We start from the raw sequence: 19313 nt of genomic DNA on the forward strand, positions 1-19313 counted from the left end.
GGCCATTAACTAGTTGCTAAAGAGCTATTTGAATACTTGCTTATGGTTTCCTCAAAACAAACAAACAAAAAAGTCAAAAAAAAGAAGAAAAAAAATGTCCTCTTCAATTCCCCATTGACATTCTCCCCCTTAGAAATCTGATTTGACCATGCTGGTATCAATGTCACTGTTTTGCCACCAAGGAAACTCACAGTACTGTCATGGATGCTAGCAAATGCAAATGAACAGATTCAGAATGCAGTTTTCTTTTTTCCTTCATATGTCAGAAACCACCTTCTTTTTTTTTTTTTTAAACATCTTTATTGGCGTATAATTGCTTTACAATGGTGTGTTAGTTTCTGCTTTATAACAAAGTGAATCAGTTATACATATACATATGTTCCCATATCTCTTCCCTCTTGCATCTCCCTCCCTCCCACCCTCCCTATCCCACCCCTCTAGGTGGTCACAGACCACCTAGCTGATCTCCTTGTGCTATGCGGCTGCTTCCCACTAGCTATCTGTTTTACGTTTGGTAGTGTATATATGTCCATGCCACTCTCTCACTTTGTCACAGCTTACCCTTCCCCCTCCCCATATCCTCAAGTCCATGCTCTAGTAGGTCTGTGTCTTTATTCCTGTCTTACCCCTACGTTCTTCATGACTTTTTTTTTTTTTCTTAGATTCCATATATATGTGTTAGCATACGGTATTTGTTTTTCTCTTTCTGACTTACTTCACTCTGTATGACGACTCTAGGTCCATCCACCTCACTACAAATACCTCCATTTCATTTCTTTTTATGGCTGAGTAATATTCCATTGTATATATGTGCCACATCTTCTTTATCCATTCATCCGATGATGGACACTTAGGTTGCTTCCATGTCCTGGCTATTGTAAATAGAGCTGCAAGGAACATTTTGGTACATGACTCTTTTTGAATTATGGTTTTCTCAGGGTATATGCCCAATAGTGGGATTGCTGGGTCATATGGTAGTTCTATTTTTAGTTTTTTAAGGAACCTCCATACCGTTCTCCATAGTGGCTGTATCAATTTACATTCCCACCAACAGTGCAAAAGGGTTCCCTTTTCTCCACACCCTCTCCAGCATTTATTGTTTCTAGATTTTTTGATGATGGCCATTCTGACCGGTGTGAGATGATATCTCATTGTAGTTTTTGATTTGCATTTTTCTAATGATTAATGATGTTGAGCATTCTTTCATGTGTTTTTTGGCAATCTGTATATCTTCTTTGGAGAAATGTCTATTTAGGTCTTCTGCCCATTTTTGGATTAGGTTGTTTGTTTTTTTGTTATTGAGCTGCATGAGCTGCTTGTAAATTTTGGAGATTAATCCTTTGTCAGTTGCTTCATTTGCAAATATTTTCTCCCATTCTGAGGGTTGTCTTTTGGTCTTGAGAAACCACCTTCTTGACATTGATAGCTAATGCTAGCTATTTGCCAAAGCAAAAAGAAACAGAAAGTCCAAACAACTACATAACTAATAAAAGGACCTGCTTTTCCTGATTTCTTTCAGCATCCTACACAGACCGTGAGTGTGAACTAGGAGGTTGGAACCTATGGACCATTCTTATCCATCCTCATCCTCCCAAGTGCATTTTGTTTCTCTTTGCAATTATGCACGTCATAGTCACTCTGTGGAATAGTGCAAAAGTGGAATGATTTTCTAACAAAATGATGTAGTTCAGTTATAAAATGAGGTAGTTAAATCCATCTTTAGCCATGTCTTTTCCATGAGACGAATATGTTTCACATTATTCAGATTCGTAGACATTTACAACATAAATAGGAGAAATGCTTGAGCAAGACTTAAGGGCATGAAAAACTGTGAATTTTTCCTACTAAACAATTAAAATCTGTATTTACAACATGGTGAGTAAAAACTCTAATCGATTAATAATACCATCTATGAACTAAGCTCTTGATAAGGTTGATAAAATATTAAGGCAATGAAGTATGTTTCACTAAAACTTCAACTGGAGTTTGTATTGTAAAAAAAGGAGTTGTGTAGAAAAGTATTTTACTTATGCATTTTAACTTAGATTATTTACAATGGGTTTGTTTTTGTATCGCCAAGGTCAAATGATTGTTTTATTTTCTTTCCTACAAACTAGTTGAGAGTAGACACAGTCTTCTGGGGCTGAAACTATTGGGGACAAATACTAGAAGATAGAGTCCCTGTGTTCCTGGATTAAAATTATTAAATATAGGCTTTTTGAGGAACAAAAACTCAAAGAACTCTGCTGTTCATATAAATGCCAACAGTGTTTTCTTTCTTTTGATATTTTCTCCCTGAAGCATTTTCGAAAAATCAGAATCTTATCCTGAGGTGTTTTTTTTAATTGCATTTCATAGTTTTTTAAAATTTGAACACTAAAAGTTTTAGATTTATTCACTTGTTAATTAACTCATTATGCCATTCTTTGATTCAACAAATGCTTATTGAGCATTTTCTGTATTCCAGACACTCTACAAGATATTGGTGACAAAAGAATCTAATAAGACACATCAAGAAGTCTGCATTCTAGTGAGGAATAATGTCAAACACAGGAGACAAACTATAGTAGGATGAGAAATATGATAGGCATGGGGGCTATGGTGGTACTAGGAGCTACTAAACTAGCACAAGTTTGGTTAGGGAAGGCTTCATGGAGAAAGTGGGCCATGGCCAGGTAAATGGGAGGTGAAGTGGGAAGTGGGGGGAGGTACAGAATTGTAGGCAAAGAACATACAAACCAAAAAAAAGGGCAGCAGAGAGAACAGAAAAGCTTGGCAACCTCAGGAAATCACTTGTACACCTCTCTGATTCTCCAAATAACCAAGGCAGTGAGATTCCGAACAGTTTTGCCCCACACAGTAGGTTTGGGGCTGGGGGCTTAGTTTGCCAGATTTCCAGTGCAGAATTGTTTCCACTCTTCTTGTATCTGTACACAGAGACTATTGTTGAACATGACAGTGATAAGTTACATTCACCTGTCAAAATACCCTGCAGATGTGTTTTATTTTTTAATTATAACCAACTAACATTAACATAACATCAGCTACCATCAGAAACCAGTGCTATAACAATGAAACATAATATATGGCATACAAGTCAAATTGGTTATTTATATTCAGAATATCAAAATAGGTACCAGTAAACTTTATGACCAAGCTAATACATTTATTAAATATCATATCTGCCTAGACATAGAAAACTAAAAATTTGAGTAGTTCTGTTCTTATCATTGAAAATCTAAAACATATTTTACTATTTGTATGAAATTTTTTTTTAATCTGTGAAAATATGAATTATCCAGATATTATTTTTTGCTCTATACAATGCCAAAATATTGATTCACAAATTGTCTCTATACCAAATAGCTATAATTTTAAAGTTTTCAACTAGAAACTATGTATTTGCCATAAATAGTATCAATTATAATAATGTTGATTATTTTTGCTCATTTAATTACTATTAGTTAACTTTGTGCCTAAAGCTTTATTCTCATTTATTATTTTTCATTAAAGTGTTTATTTTTTCTTAGGAAAGTATTTTACCAAACGTCATTATTATCTGTTACTATAAATTTATTTTGTTCTTCACACTGATAATAAAATATGAAAGGAGAATCTTTCCCTTCTGAGGAAGATCTAATGTTTCCAACACAAACACGTTTGGTTCAGTTTACATAGCATATAGTTTTTAGCACCTGTCTAGTAGCTTCTTTGAAGTTTAAGTCATACAGTTCATATTGTATTATTTCAATTGTTCACAAACTATTTTCTTTTATCTGGATACAAAAAGGGAAACTGGGTAAAATTGGTACTATTTCATCTTTTCCTTTTTGCAGAGAACCTGCCCTGGATGTATATTATTTGGTATCATATGGCTCCATCTAGTGGCTTCAAGGGGAACTTTTATGTTAAATTTGTTAAATTTGTAGAATTGATTACAAGTAGAACTTGGAAACAGTGTTCAAATTGGGATAAGTGCAAGAAAATTGATGTGAACTAAAATAAAGATTATTTTTCCAAAGTAATATTTTCATATATAAAAGTTCTGTAAATATTTTAGGAAACTGAATTACATTAAATATTAAAAACTTAAGAAATATAAAACTGTCATGATTTTAAAGAAATCATTTTTGTGTACCCATTATGAATTAAACATTCAGTCCAGTCCATATTAGAAAAATAAGTTCTGTTTAGGACAGTTTTACAAAATGGCATTTTTATTTTATTACTGTATTTTATTGAAGTATAGTTGATTTACATATATATATTCTTTTTCAGATTCTTTTCCATTATAGGTTATTACAAGATATTGATAATAGTTCCCTGTGCTATACAGTAGATCCTGTTGTTTATCCATTTTATGTATAGTATTATGTATCTATTAATCCCAGATTCCCAATTTATTCTACCCCTCCCTTTCTCCTTTGGTAACCATAAGTTTGTTTTCTATGTCTGTGAGTCTATTTCTGTTTTGTGAATAAGTTCATTTGTATCATTTTTTTTTAGATTCCACATGTAAGTGATAACACATGATATTTGTCTTTCTGTGTCTGACTTACTTCAATTAGCATGAAAATCTCTAGGTCCATCCATGTAAGATGGCCTTTATATTTTTATGGAAACTATAACCAAGTACAATAGTTTTTTTAAATTTCAGAACAACCCTTGCTCTGGTGGTTCAATAGTCAACTAACTCTTTTGTGCGTGAACTCGTTCATTTCTGCCATAGAGTTGATGATCTCCAAGGCCTTTTAATGAATTCAACATGACTCTCTTTTATCTATGTTCAAGTAGTACGGATTGAACCCCACATATGGTTCATATCCCTAACCACTGAATACATTTTATCCCCAAATACTCTTTTTCCACATGGATATAAAACTTCTGGTGAAGACAGCGCTGATTGAATTTGATACAAATTATGTTGTTCTTCCCCCCTTCTAGTTTCAAAGAATATGCTTAAATAAGAGTTCTGATATAACTCTTCTCTACCAAATTTTATTTTCTTAAGTCCAGATATAAAGCATCTTTATTTTTTAGTTTTTGTTATTTTCCTTATCATATTTCTCATTCAGCATGCATTGAATATACAGGATGAACTCAACAAATACAGCTCCTTTTTAAATTTGTTGTCGTGAAAATTTTCAAATACAAAGAAAAATTGAAAGAGGAGTAAAAATTTATAGCATTTACGTTGGCCCACCAACTGTTAATATTCTACCACATTTGCCTCTGTCTCTCCTGTCTGTCTGTCTCTCTCTTTCTCACTTATATAATATATATAGTTTAAAAGTTAATTCCTTTGCGAAAGACCTGGATTTTATTTATTTGTATCTTGTATAGTTTTTAAATATCCATAGTGGGTTTTGTGAAGCAAAAAAACCATTTATGGTTACTTGTCTTTTTGTAAATGAAGAATAGTTTATTATAGTAACATTTATCAAAACTTAGTTTTCTTGTTTTTAAATTCAATGTATATCTCACTTTTCTTTTTCTAAATCTAAATCTAACAAAAGCAATTATCTTTACTTTTGAAAAATTGTTAGTTATCTCAAGGTGGAAAAACAGTGATCCTATTTACAACTCAGTTGATTACTTTCTCAAATTTTAAACCATACAAATATATTTAATCTGTTCAAGTTTTTTAAAGTTTTAAAGATCTTACCTTAAAGTTGAAACAATTTTTAAATCTAATCAATAAAATTTATAAATATGACACTCAAGTTTTGTTTAATTCTGTTTAGATACTTGGTCAAATTTTTATACTGTAACTTTAATAATTCTAATTCTAAAATTGAGTATACAATTAAATTTATTATATTGGAAATCCAATTAATTTGAATTCTCTTAAAAAAAAGCACTTTAAATACCACTTGGACACATATGTACACATTCCAGATTTAACAGAAAGGCATTAATACTTTGAGTATACTTTTAGTATACTCGTCTGTATTTTAAAACCGGACCACAGTTAAATGACACTCATTAAGAAAATAATTTTGTCACCCTAAATTGAGGTTGCTATATCCAGTGATCTGTTGCTATCATCTGCTTCTTGGCCAGAGATTTTAGCCCAGGATAGGATTTGAGCCTCATATGCCCAGGACAATCCTTCTGGCCTCAGTGAGGAGCACACCAGTTACCTTTTGTTGTCAGTTCGACGAAAGAGGACCCCAAGTTCCTGTGCTTGAGAGGTTTTGGTCTTTCTGGAGGTCTAGTTATATCATTATGTTATTTCTCTTTTTGTTAATTATTTTTTCTCTTCTTGCGAGCAATTTTAATGTCTTTCTTTCTGGCTGGCCCCAAAGATATGTTGTCATGGCTTGAGATCCTGCATACGTTTGTGTATTCCTTGGTCTGATTTAAGTCTGTGACCTCCACCACATGTTGCAGCTAACTCCATTCGTTCTCTTGACTGCCTGATTAAATTATGAACTCTTTCTGTCATTTCTGTCTAAATAAGCCACACACTTACAAATTAAATGGCAACTATTTGGATTATATACAGCTTTGTCAGACTTTGTGGTTCCTGCATTAAAATCATGTTGATGGAAGCAATTTCTTACTACAAGAAGAATGTGAGTTAGCTGACTCACATATAATACCAGTACTAATACTAATACCAGTACTAATACTAATACCCTGATGATATGAAGGTTAAAAGAAGTTTATTAAAATACCATAAAGCCAGGTTATTTATCAAATACTCATGTAGGCCTTAGCATATGCCAGCTACTCTTCTAAATGCTTTACTCTTAGCAACACTTCTGAGTGCTATTCCCCTATTTGTAAGTGTGGAAACTGAGGCGCCGAGAGGTTAAGCAATTTGCCCAAGTTCACACATCTAGTAAGTGGCAGAGTCACAATTCAAACCCTGGCCGTCTGCCTGTATCATCTATGCTCTTAGCAGTAGTATCCGTTTCACTAGGCCGTATACACGGGAAACCTGGATATGTTTATTGTAATTGTGGTTTTATACATTGTCATCAGACCCAGAAACGAATACTGACTTATCTTATCTGATGTTTTCATGCAGGTAGTGAATTGTTTGCTGGACTCTACAGTGACTACTGGGGCAGAGACGCTGCCATTTTTAGGAGCCTGGGGCGACTGGCTCATATCCGCACTGAGCACGATGACGAGCGCCTGTTGAAAGGTAGGATTGAGGAGAAAAGCGTATGTAAATCAGAACTGAAAGCAAGTCCAGAGCTCACGGGAAACTTGCCATTTTGATAATGATAACAATACAAATGTAATTTATAGTTTTCACAAATTTCAGGGATTTTTTCCTTAGCAATATTCCCGAATTAAAATATTATATATGATATATGTATATCATTTTATAGCAGAGTGGATCAGCTTTATTATACAACCAGATTACCCTCATAGCAATAGTTAGAAATCAGGACTTAAATGAAGAAGACAAATATATGAAAAGTGAAAACCCCTTTCATCCAATAGTTGCTTTGTTTTCTCTTGTCAGTTGGTATAATTTTGCATGAATTGATTGCTTTGCTTTGCTTGTTTTAATAGGATCACATTGTACTTGAGAGACAAATGAAATTCTAGGAGAATCACTAGGCATTCATTTACATAGAATCCTTTGTAAGGAATCATGTTTATATTTTGGCACATTGGTATATCTAGGGACTAAAGTCATTTTATAGTGAGTGGTTTCATTATTTTCAGCCTTTTTATTAAGCTTTAGAGTGCATAATCATTATTGGCAGCATTTTATCATTAAAATATTTGACATTCCGTATCAGTCAAAGGTCATTCCCTCAGATCCCTTTGATTACAAATACAAAAACTTAAACTGGTCTTCCATGAGCTGGACTGGTAGATAATTTATGAATTAAAAAATAATGATAGACTTCTTTGCTAAAATATTTTACATATATTATATTGACTTTAATATATGCCTCCCATATATATATGGGAGGAAATTTATGGAGATTATAATCATGCTGCTCCTAATCTGTTCTTCTTTGAATTCATTTCAGGTCTATAATGTATGCTATTTGAAATTGATTTATTTCCCTCCAACTCAGTTAAATTTTAAATACCCTAACATTTCTTAAAAATTGTTGATTTGCACAGAATATGGAGATAGCTACATGATTGTAATGTTTAGTACAAAATTTCAAGGTAAATATATTAACTTATTTTGTTGTAATAGTTATTTCATTTTCTTCTATTTTTTACTTCTCTAGAACCAAAATTTGTAGGTTCGTACATGATCCCTGACAATGAAGACCGAGATGACAACAAAGTGTATTTCTTTTTTACGGAGAAGGCCCTGGAGGCAGAAAACAATGCCCAGGCAATTTACACCAGAGTGGGGCGACTCTGCGTGGTGAGGACCGCCTTCCTCTCTCACTAAGCTTGCCTAACTCACAATTAATGGTCAGACCTTTGTTCATTTTATAGTAGGTTTCTACTGTAAAGTATTTTCTTCTATTCTGTTAGGCGCCCTAAAATTGGTATTTACTATCTAGTCTTCAGACTTCATATCTACTGAAAGTTTAATCTGAAAAGAGCTTTGCATTTTGTGTGATTTTCTCCATTTTCAAAGCCCTACTAAGAAATGGCCTATAATTAGGCTATACTTCTTCCTACACAGAAGTTTGAGCTCCATTTTTAAAAGTTAATTTCACCAAAATCTTGCTAGTTTCTTTAATCCACATTCTAAATAATTTACATAAGCATGTTTCAACAATTCAGATGGTTGATTCTGTAGGAAAAACATATATAGTTTGTTGGGCATAGTCGGATAGGTTGTTTTGTGAACATTCATCACCAACTGAAGTGGCCATATATATTGAGAGAATGCTAATAGTATTATAAATGTGAAGTTATTTTGATATTTAAGAAGGTATTTGAATAAATTTAAGAAGATGTTTATATGTATGTTCAGTATATACGTATGTGTATATATATTCGCATATACACACATACGTATTTTGTGTGTGTGTGCAAATATGTATGCCTGTTATGTGTATGTGTGCTTGTGTGTTTGTATTTCAAGGCTTTTTCCCTAAAATAAGAAAAAGAAGTGGATGCTTCTGTACTTCTGAGATAAGCGGATTATTTATCAATAAAATAATAATAAACATTACCGTATCATAAAACTTACTACTTTATTTAGGAAAGTGTACTCTACTCTCTACTAACATTGTTTAATGCCTGGAAACTGTATTTAATGGGCCAGGGTGAAAGTACACTGACAAGGCAGAATGTGCAAACCTAAAGAAAAAGTTTATGGGGAATTGCATCTTTAATATTATTTGAAGATTATGCTCAAATTTTCATATTAAATAAAAGAAGTATAACTCTTGCCATCTGCAGGTTTAATAATACAAAATCTGTTGTTGGTAAAAGTTCTCTGGGTACCCATTTACCTGCTTTCTGTTTTTTACAGAACGATGTAGGAGGACAGAGAATACTAGTGAACAAGTGGAGCACTTTCCTGAAAGCTAGACTGGTTTGCTCAGTACCAGGAATGAATGGAATTGATACATATTTTGATGAATTAGGTAAATATTATTGGGAGAGTTAAATTTTCCTCTTCGATATATGTGCTTCTTTGTATAACCCTCATTGTTTCTAGCACATATGGAAAATTTGCTTTCTGCAGTAATTGACTTCTATCTAACTTAGAGCGAGTTTCTATTCTTTTCATCTTGGCCAGGTCCACGAATGGGACAAGGGAGTTGCGGGAACAGAAAGACCCTCTCTTGTTAGTTTAGAGTCGGCGCCTCTAGTTCCCTCCTTGAGGCCCAGCTCAAAGTCATCTTGAACAGTCATCAGTCTCACTATGTTGTGATTTGGTCATTGTCATATGACTGTATATGGAAATATATATCTTAAAATCTATCATGGGTTCTAAACTATTTTATGCCAATGTATTTTCTTCACATGCAATGAGGGCTAAACATATTAAGTAACATAATGGTCTTTAATGTTTCAGAGGATGTTTTTTTGCTGCATACCAGAGATCATAAGAACCCAGTGATATTTGGACTCTTCAACACTACCAGGTGAGAAATTTATATGATCAGTCAAAACATCGTGAAACAAAGGATGCCAAACCCCTTCACCGTATATGCAATTGAAAATACTATTGACCAATGTGTTATTCTCACTTTCTATACTTTATAAGTCACCAGTTTCTCTTCGTTCTCCTGTGTTTGCAGTTGTACTTTGATGTTTAAAGCCACAGTCTCAATCCAGATCCTTATTTGTTTTTGTTTGAAGTACCAGCATCCTCCTATGCTCAGTGTCCTAAGTTCTTCCCTCTCTGATCTACAACAGAATGATTTTTTTTTCCTCATACAGTTTTTAAGGTACTAGTTCCATGCTATAGAGTCTAGGATAATTCTTTCAATCATCATATACAGTTGTCCAAGTCAGGCTTTCAAGGCTCTCTATCAACTATTCCCCATTCAGGATTGAAAGTTTTTCGTCTAAGTTCCCACTGACTCTGCTTTTGACAAGATAATACCTTGTCAGAATCCCAGTGTCTGCTTTCCCTGTGACTGTGATTTTATTTATCTACTTTCCCTTCTAACGCTGATTTATATCAGTTTTTCCAATACTTGTCAATTGCCATCTTCTTGAAACACTCCTTGATTCCTTAATCACAGAGTGCTTGGCTCACTCCTTTACTCTGGTTGTCTTGCTCCTATGTAGATTCTTAGAGAACACACATTTATGATTTACCCTCTGAGTTTTAAATTTTAAAAAGGTGCTCAAGTTTAGGGCTTATGATCTAGTATTTTTCTCTTTTATGCTTTTGTATTTTGTATCCATTGAAGAGTGCTGGAAAAATGAATCAGATATTTCATGTGTGTTGATACATGAATGAAAAAATTATTAGAATCAGTTTTGGTTGAAAGTTTATATATATAATTTCCTGAGTGTCTTTCCAAATAAGGCAGAGTGGAGATGATATGGCTGGAATGAGAAATAAAGAACATATTTCAATTCTCTTGACAGGAAAAGAACGATATTACTCAGTTCCTCGTTTGCATTGCATTGGCCTTAAACTGTTCTATAGCCATGTATACCTTGTTTGTTTGGGATCTCTCCACATAGTTTTTGTTTACTTTTTCAGCAGGTAGTTTATTACGCTCACTTTGAAAAAAAAAATAATAAAGCTCTTTCAATAAGTATCCTGCTATTGTAAGGAGACCTTTTCTTCAGCACAGAAACATGGAAACAATTTTGCTATCAGTTATTCCGTGATGCGAGGAGATGTTAATGTACATTGGTAGCTATCACAGTCCCTGGAAAATCCCTAACCTCTTTTTACACTTCATCTTCTGCCTTATGCCAGTGAAGAATTTGTACACTGCATGATAAATCCATGGCTTTATATGATAAATATAAGCTATAGGATAATCAGTATAGATTTTTTTATGGGTTATAATGATCAGTTTATAAGCTGCTTTCATAAATGATAGCATAATGGATCTGTCTGAGATTTCAAAGACAAGACATTATTTTCTTCCATAATTTCAATTTTGACTGTTCAATTTATACGTAATTGTGAGAAAAAGGCTTGCCAGCTGTTACCTGACGTAAAGGTTGGTATCGTAGCATGGTGATCAAAGGTTTACTGCCACGTTAGTTGGAAGACTATCTCTGGTTTTCTCACTGTTGCAGGCATTTCCAATTGCTTCAAGGTGTGTTATAAAATGTGTGAATTGCTGTTCTCAGACAGTAACATAACTGCTGTTCTACAGGTGTCTCAGAATGTAGGAAATGTTACACTTACAGAAAACTTTGCATTTTGCAAAGCACTTTCACAAACTAATTATTTTAATTCTCACAATAAGGAGGCTACGGAAGTGTTAGAATTCATTCAGATTATGCCAAATTAAGAAATGCAGCCAGATCTTTAAAACAAATCATTCTAAAATGTCCTTTTGCAGAATCTTATGCCCCCAATAAAGCTTGCTGTAGTTAGTCAACTACTGTCTTTATCTGCAACAAGTAGAAATTTTTATCAAAAAAATAATTTCAGTTGCTAGTAGTTCTGCAGGTAAAGAATCTGAGTTTTGTAGAATGTAAGTCTTTTTCTCAAAATTAATCTGGTGCAGCCCAGTAAACCTTTCCACTATAGCACTGTTTTCAGTGACCTGAAGGAAGGAATATACAGCAAGCTTATTAATGTTTCCGTGACCCCAAGCTAAAGAATGAAACAAAGCCCCAAATTTTCTTTAGACTTTAAATTGTTCTTCAGATCATATACACTAAGAGAAGTAGTAAAATTTGAATAAAATTTATAGCAATATTAACAGCATGGAGAATAGGAAAACACTGTCTACTTGGAAGAGAGGACAACGTACAAGGAGATAAAGCCTTCCTCAACTTGGGAATGAATCTTTACAATATTAAGGCCAAATCTTCCTTAATAAAAAATATAAAAACACAAAAGAATCTGAAAAAGAATATGTGTGTGTATATATATATGTATATATATGTGTATATGTGTGTGTGTGTGTATAATTATGTGTGTGTGTATATATATATATATATAAAACTGAATCACTGTGCTGTACACCTGAAACTAACACAGCATTGTAAATCAACTATACTTCAATAAAAAAAATAAGATTTAACTGGAAAAAATGAAGTGACACAACTGCTTTTGTGATTCTAACAATGTCATTTTCAATTTATTATAATAAATAGGCAAAAAATGGTAAATTTTGGAGTTTCCATACTTGAAATACTGCAATAGTTAATATCTCTAGAATTTCCTATGCTTAAGAGATTGCAAGTCTTTTATCCAAAAGACTTCATCCTTATCTATGTTGTCTGTGGGGCTTGACTCGGTGACCTCCTAGTCTGTTCCAGAATAGTAACTTATCTTTTTTTTTTTTTAGTAATATATTTAGAGGGCATGCTATATGTGTCTATCACATGTCCAGTATCCGGGCAGCCTTTAATGGACCATATGCACATAAGGAAGGACCTGAATACCACTGGTCACTCTATGAAGGAAAAGTCCCTTATCCAAGACCTGGTTCTGTAAGTTTAGGCATTTAACAAAGTATTCTTATTTTTTAAAGACTCTTTTAGTAATATTCTGTTCATTGTTTCAGATGCTTTACTAAATTAGCATGAAATAGTTAAATTCAACACCTAAAAATATGCTTGATTACTTGCAAGGTAAAGAAATATTACTTCTTACATCAAGATGTATGCTTGTTATTTAATGAAAAGAATATAATCTAGCATTATAGACTATATATTATTGTTGATATTTTAGCTATCTATGTAGGTCTCACTAAAATTTTATTTTTAAGGGTACTGGTGAATACAGAAATATCCAGTGAAATGAGCATCATATTCCTCTCAGCCTCTTCAGAAGAATTAGTGCCACATGTGATTTCCAAGCAAGAGAATGTTACCAAATTTTTATATTATAATATTTGAGTCAGGCTCTCAGTTCCCTAGGCCAAATTTTCTCCCTACTTCTCACTTTAACATGTCAAGAGGAAGCTTTTTCTCTGGCTCTTCAGAATTCTGAGCACCCCATTTGCCATCCTTGCTAGCCTTCTGGAAGAAAAGTGACAATACAGCTGTGTTGCTAGAGAATAAGAAGTTCCACCATTTGCCTCTTAACTGATACTACTAAGATTCTCCCTAACTAGCCATTCAAACTTTGTGCTTTTAATTGCACACATGATGATGATTATGATGAGGATGATTTTGTATCATATGTCCCGTACACAACTAGGTTGGGAAAGTGTAGCATCAATTGTATCTGCTGTCCATGGAGAGCAAATACTGAACTTGTCATGCAAGTCACCGTCTACACTATTATGAGCAGCTGGTGAAAACCCAACACTAGGCTGATTCCACAAGTGCTTGCAAGTCGAGTAGAAACCATTTTTGCAGAGCCAAAATTCAAAGTGGAAACAAAGCTTACCTACATTAACAAGTGTAAGGCTTTACCATTACAATCACTCTCTCTCACTACCTTAGAATTATTACTTACAGTAAGACATAAAGTATATTTTATTTCACTCTATTGATTGAAATTACAATTTAAATGGAGAAAACCCACTCCTGTGGCTTTGCTGGAAATGCTTCTTGAAACCACATGGTATTAAAGGAGATTTGGAGGAAGTGACTGGTTACTGAACTACTTCCAGGCTGGTCCACAGTGTTTCCAATTATATATCATGAAAATACACTCAAGTGAAAAATTCATGCCAAATTGAGAAATATGGCCCAAATTTTTAAAACAAACCATTAAAAATGCCCTCTTTGCAGAATCTGATTACTAAACTACTGTATTTATACTCTGAAGTGGAAAATTTTTATCAAGGTCATCATTGCAATTGCTGCTGGTTCTGGAGGAAAATATGTGAAATGAGGGAGCGCTTAATAACAAGCATGAATCAACGCAGTTAAAGGTATTCCAAGAAGTAACTTAGGTACTGTTGAACATTTATTTTTAGAGTCAGTGATTTAAGAATTGAGACACATTATGGCAAATATTTCTGGTTTTCTCAATTTATTGTGTCTAATTCATACAAAAATAATATAAATTCATACAGATTACAGTAGAACAGAGAGGGGTTTTTCCTTATTTAACAATGATGGAATTTGAATAGGTTTCAGTGTTACAGCACTAAAATTCTGTAGTCAGTGAGCCAATTGGAACCATCACCAATCATAGTATCAATAACGGGAAAGCTATTGTGCAGTTGTGATTCTTAATTTGGGGGGAAGATTTAGCACAATAAAGAGTCTCTTTGTTTTGCTATGAACAATATATTGTTCATAGCAAATTAAAATTTAATTTACAAATATGAAAAATAAATTTTAGAAGCAGGAAAAATAATTAGAATATTTATAATGTTATATGTTTGTATTACCTCTAGACTATACCAATATTACATATACTTTACTTTTTCAGGATTTCACTACTATCTGTCTATTTCTACTGCTGCATGTTTGAAATAATTCAGTCTCTCTATGCAATTTTTAATGCAGATTTTATTTCTGTAATGAAGAATATATGGTTACTAAATATTGCTAAATGCACAGTTGATTAACTGAACATACCCAGTTTTTGTAATTTTTTTCATAATTGAGTATAAATTTGCTCTTTAGATTTCAGGGGAAAAAAATTCATCCGTTTGTATTTCAGTGTGCCAGCAAAGTGAATGGAGGGAGGTACGGAACCACCAAAGACTACCCTGATGATGCCGTCAGATTTGCAAGAAGCCATCCACTTATGTACCAGCCCATAAAACCTGCCCATAAAAAACCAATACTGGTGAAAACAGATGGAAAGTATAACCTGAAGCAAATAGCAGTGGATCGAGTGGAAGCCGAGGATGGCCAATATGATGTCTTGTTCATTGGGACAGGTAAAGAGATTAGAGACTACTCAGAGAGACATTTAAATTGAACCTTAAAATCAATAACATTATTACATTAAAAAAACCCCACCTATCAACAAAACCCTGGTTGACCCACATTGGCTCATTTACATACTACCTGTCTACTGCAATGGAAGAGAAGATTTGGAGCAGTTACAGCACATAATTCCTGATACATGGTCAATACTTAATACATTTGAACAAATGAATACACAAAGGAACGAGTAATTGATGTTAACGAACAATGAATAAACAATGTTGGTTCCAAAAAGAACTCATAGAGGAAGTAGGGTGCCATACAAGGATAGTTCTCCTGTTACTCCCCCAGGTCCACTGCTACCTTTGGCTGTTCAACAGGGTCTCAAGATTTTTCAGTCTTTAGGTGAGGTTTAGGTAATTTCACCTAAATCTGTAATCTCAACTATGCTTATCAGGTCCCGTCAGAAGTCAACCATGCGTACCAAACAAGACAAGTGTTACACATAATGGAGATAAAATTTTAGACCAAAGCTATAATATCCTGCATTAATAAAGTGTAATAAATATGCTAAAAGTGAATATTTCAAATAAATTTGTAATTTCAGTTAATGCTATGCATTAGATCTAGCTTGTGGAAGAGAACTTGGAATCTTTTAGCATCCAGGGTAATATGTATCAAATTCTGTCAAGTACTTTAAAATTATATAGTCATTTAAAGGATCTTTAAAATGATCATTTCTTTTTTTTTCATATGCATCATAGTAATTGCTACAGCAGATCCTATTTAGAAGAGGAAACAGTCTACCATACTTAACTTTAATCATTGACATATTCTAAACAGACATTGCATATGCCCAAATCAGGAATTGGGATATAGTATTAATATTGGTGCTTGAGCTTTTCCAGTCATGCTTTCTGAAAAATCAAAGATTTAAGTAAGGAGATATTAATCGGATTTCCAGAAATTGATCTCTGGTGCAGGCTGTATTTTATTCATTTATTTTAGGAGGTTAGTAATGTGCTCTACACTGTGGGTTCAAGATTAACAAAGCATCAGATTTCTTTAACAAAGTTAAAGTTACCTGGCCATGAATTCACTTATAGTGATATCCAACAGAGTTAAAAAAAAAAAAAAGAATTCCATAAGCAAGAGTAATATTTGATAAAATTAATCATAGAAAAAAGTATGTTATTTTTAAATGAGAAGTCATATATAAGTCCAAGAATGTTTTCAGAAATACTTTTTTATTAGATTGACCAAAGCTATTTGAGAGAATTCCAGAAATATCAGGTATATACTTACACTCTCTTGTAACCTATGTTTAACTTAAAGATATTGTTATATTGAACCACAGTTTTTCAGCACAAAGAGCATATTTGATAAATGTGTGATGAGTACAGCATTGGAAAATCCCACAAAATAGTTATTTTTCCCCAAATTTATCAGACACTTGCTTTAATGCTATATAGACCTTATTGCAAAATCACTGGTTGCAAATTGATAATTTGAGTTTCATCTTTGCCTTTTACTCTATATAATAATTGTGGGATATTTATAATGTGTGCTTGATATGATAATTTTGGTTCCTTTTAATGTATGATACAGGTAATTGTTATTAGTTTCATTTTAATCAAATTTTATTAACCCAACCGCAAGATTTCATAATTTTTAAACAAATTGCTTAAATACCATAGAAACTCTTGGATCAGAACCTCCAACATGCTTTTTTTCCCTAAGTTATTTCTAGCCACTACACCAAATCTTTCTTACAAGCAAATTAGTGTCATATTAAATTTTTCATTAGAAATAACAAGCTCAGAATATCAGGAATAATAAAAATAATGTGGAGTTTTAAAAGGTGAATATAAATTTATAAAATTATTGATAATTATGGAAGCTAAATGGTTTGTACAGGAGGACTCATTATATACTATTCTCTCAATAGTGTATGCTTGAAATTTTTATTAAAAGTGTATATAACCAAACTTGTGGTTACTGGAGGTGAGGGGTGGGAGAATTGGATGAAGGTTGTCAAAGATACATACTTCCAGTTATGAGATAAATATGTACTAAGGATATAATGTACACCATGATTAATATAATTAACAGTGCTGTATGTTATACGTGAAACTTTTTAAGAGAGTAAATTCTAGGAGTTCTCATCACAAGGAAAAAAATTCTTTTTATTTTGTGTCTATATGAGATGATGGATGTTCACTTATTGTGATAATCATTTCATGATGTATGTAAGTCAAATAATTATGCTGTATGTCTTAAACTTATACAGTGCTGTATGTCAATTATATCTCATTAAAACTGGAAGGAAAAAATAAAAGTATATATAGATATAAACATATTCTATCTATATGCCTATCTATCTATATTTTTATATATATATATATATATATATATATATATATAAAAATTTCCATAGTGTGTTGCTTGGAAGGTTCCATAAGATTAAAGGTATAGTTTCTTACAGGGAAGGTAGCTTTAGGTAAAAAATTTTCTTTTATCATACATCACAGAAGAAGCTAGAATAATTTGCCATCTGTCTTATACTTCATTAATTCCAAAAGACATTTTGATTTCTGAACCTTTAACTGGATTTTTGAATCAAATTTTTGAAACAATGAATATGAATATATAAGTAGTCATAGTGTTTGCAATAGCAATGATTCAATGTTTTGTACATCTAGATTTCAAATCTTATTTGAATTTATAGTCTCTCCATGGTTTTTACTTGTTTGAAAACCAGATTGTGACAAAGCTTCTAGTTTATCTCTTTTGTTTTCTCACAGATAATGGAATCATGCTGAAAGTAATCACGATTTATAACCAAGAAACAGAATCAATGGAAGAAGTAATTCTAGAAGAACTTCAGATATTCAAGGTATTTTTAGTAAAAAATATAGCCAACATTTATGTATTACAGACAGTTGCAAGTGAGTTATAAATAGGAAAAACATTACGTCAGTTTTTTTCTAACAGGTATATTGTGAATTCAGAATGAATTGAAGAATGATTTAAAATCCTGATACATCGATTTGATTGTCATAGACTGTTCAGACGAAGAGGCCAGTATTTACCGAGCATGAAAAGAATTTCATTGTATGAACTGTGACATAAAGAAAAGACACTTATCCCACAAATGAATTCTAGAATCATTATTGCAATGTATCATCTTGAACAAATTTACTATCGATATAGACAGTTAAAAAATAGCAGTAGATTTCATGTTGTGGACTTTGTGGTATGGTAAGTAGACTGCTTTTTTATGGCATGCAGTTTACACAGAGAATTTACTAAAAGAGAGAAAACTACAAAACGATAATGGAAAGATTAGACATGACACAAACAATTGTACATATTCACACACAGACACACACAAACACACACACACAGTAAGTCTCAACATTTGTGGCACTTACCGTCTTTGAAGTCACCCTGAACGCTGAATTAATTAGTAATCATTGCTCCTAGGGGAGCTATAGGGTTAGGTTCCTGAGAGTCTCTAGTCACGACATTTTTGTCAACTTTTCGATACATAATCTTGTTTTATGTGTGTTTCTGTTTAAAGACACCTTAGTTAGTATACATAGTTGATTACTTAACATTGAACTTATGGCTAACAGCACTATAACTAATGCCTGAACAAGGCTTATTTAAAACATGTTTTCTTCATAAGGCACATCACAGTCTTTTGGAGCTTAGGAACACGAGACAACACTTCAGCACTATGCTTAGGGGCCTTTTAATCAGCACAATCACTAACAAAAAGCACAACAGTATGAAAATGGGGCACTAAATAGACCATGAAAAGGATACCTGTTTACAATATGAGAGCTGAAACAAGAAGGCAGGGTGTCACCTTGAACGACGTCATCTGGGAATGTACACGTTGGGCAACTCAGAGTTTTTGCCAT

The 19313-nt window shown here is 33.0% G+C and overlaps 1 protein-coding gene across 1 annotated transcript in view; it reads left to right on the forward strand.

The window, feature by feature from the left end:
• Positions 1-19313, forward strand: part of SEMA3E (semaphorin 3E) — a 267673-nt gene that overhangs the window by 222002 nt on the left and 26358 nt on the right. The window contains exons 6-12 of the mRNA XM_036863545.1: positions 7037-7156; positions 8214-8356; positions 9422-9536; positions 9971-10040; positions 12894-13038; positions 15173-15395; positions 18189-18280. Coding sequence (XP_036719440.1) covers positions 7037-7156; positions 8214-8356; positions 9422-9536; positions 9971-10040; positions 12894-13038; positions 15173-15395; positions 18189-18280 — 908 coding nt within the window. The remainder of the gene's footprint in view (positions 1-7036; positions 7157-8213; positions 8357-9421; positions 9537-9970; positions 10041-12893; positions 13039-15172; positions 15396-18188; positions 18281-19313) is intronic.

Source organism: Balaenoptera musculus, chromosome 9, assembly GCF_009873245.2.
Source record: "Balaenoptera musculus isolate JJ_BM4_2016_0621 chromosome 9, mBalMus1.pri.v3, whole genome shotgun sequence".
Lineage (NCBI taxonomy): Eukaryota > Metazoa > Chordata > Mammalia > Artiodactyla > Balaenopteridae > Balaenoptera > Balaenoptera musculus.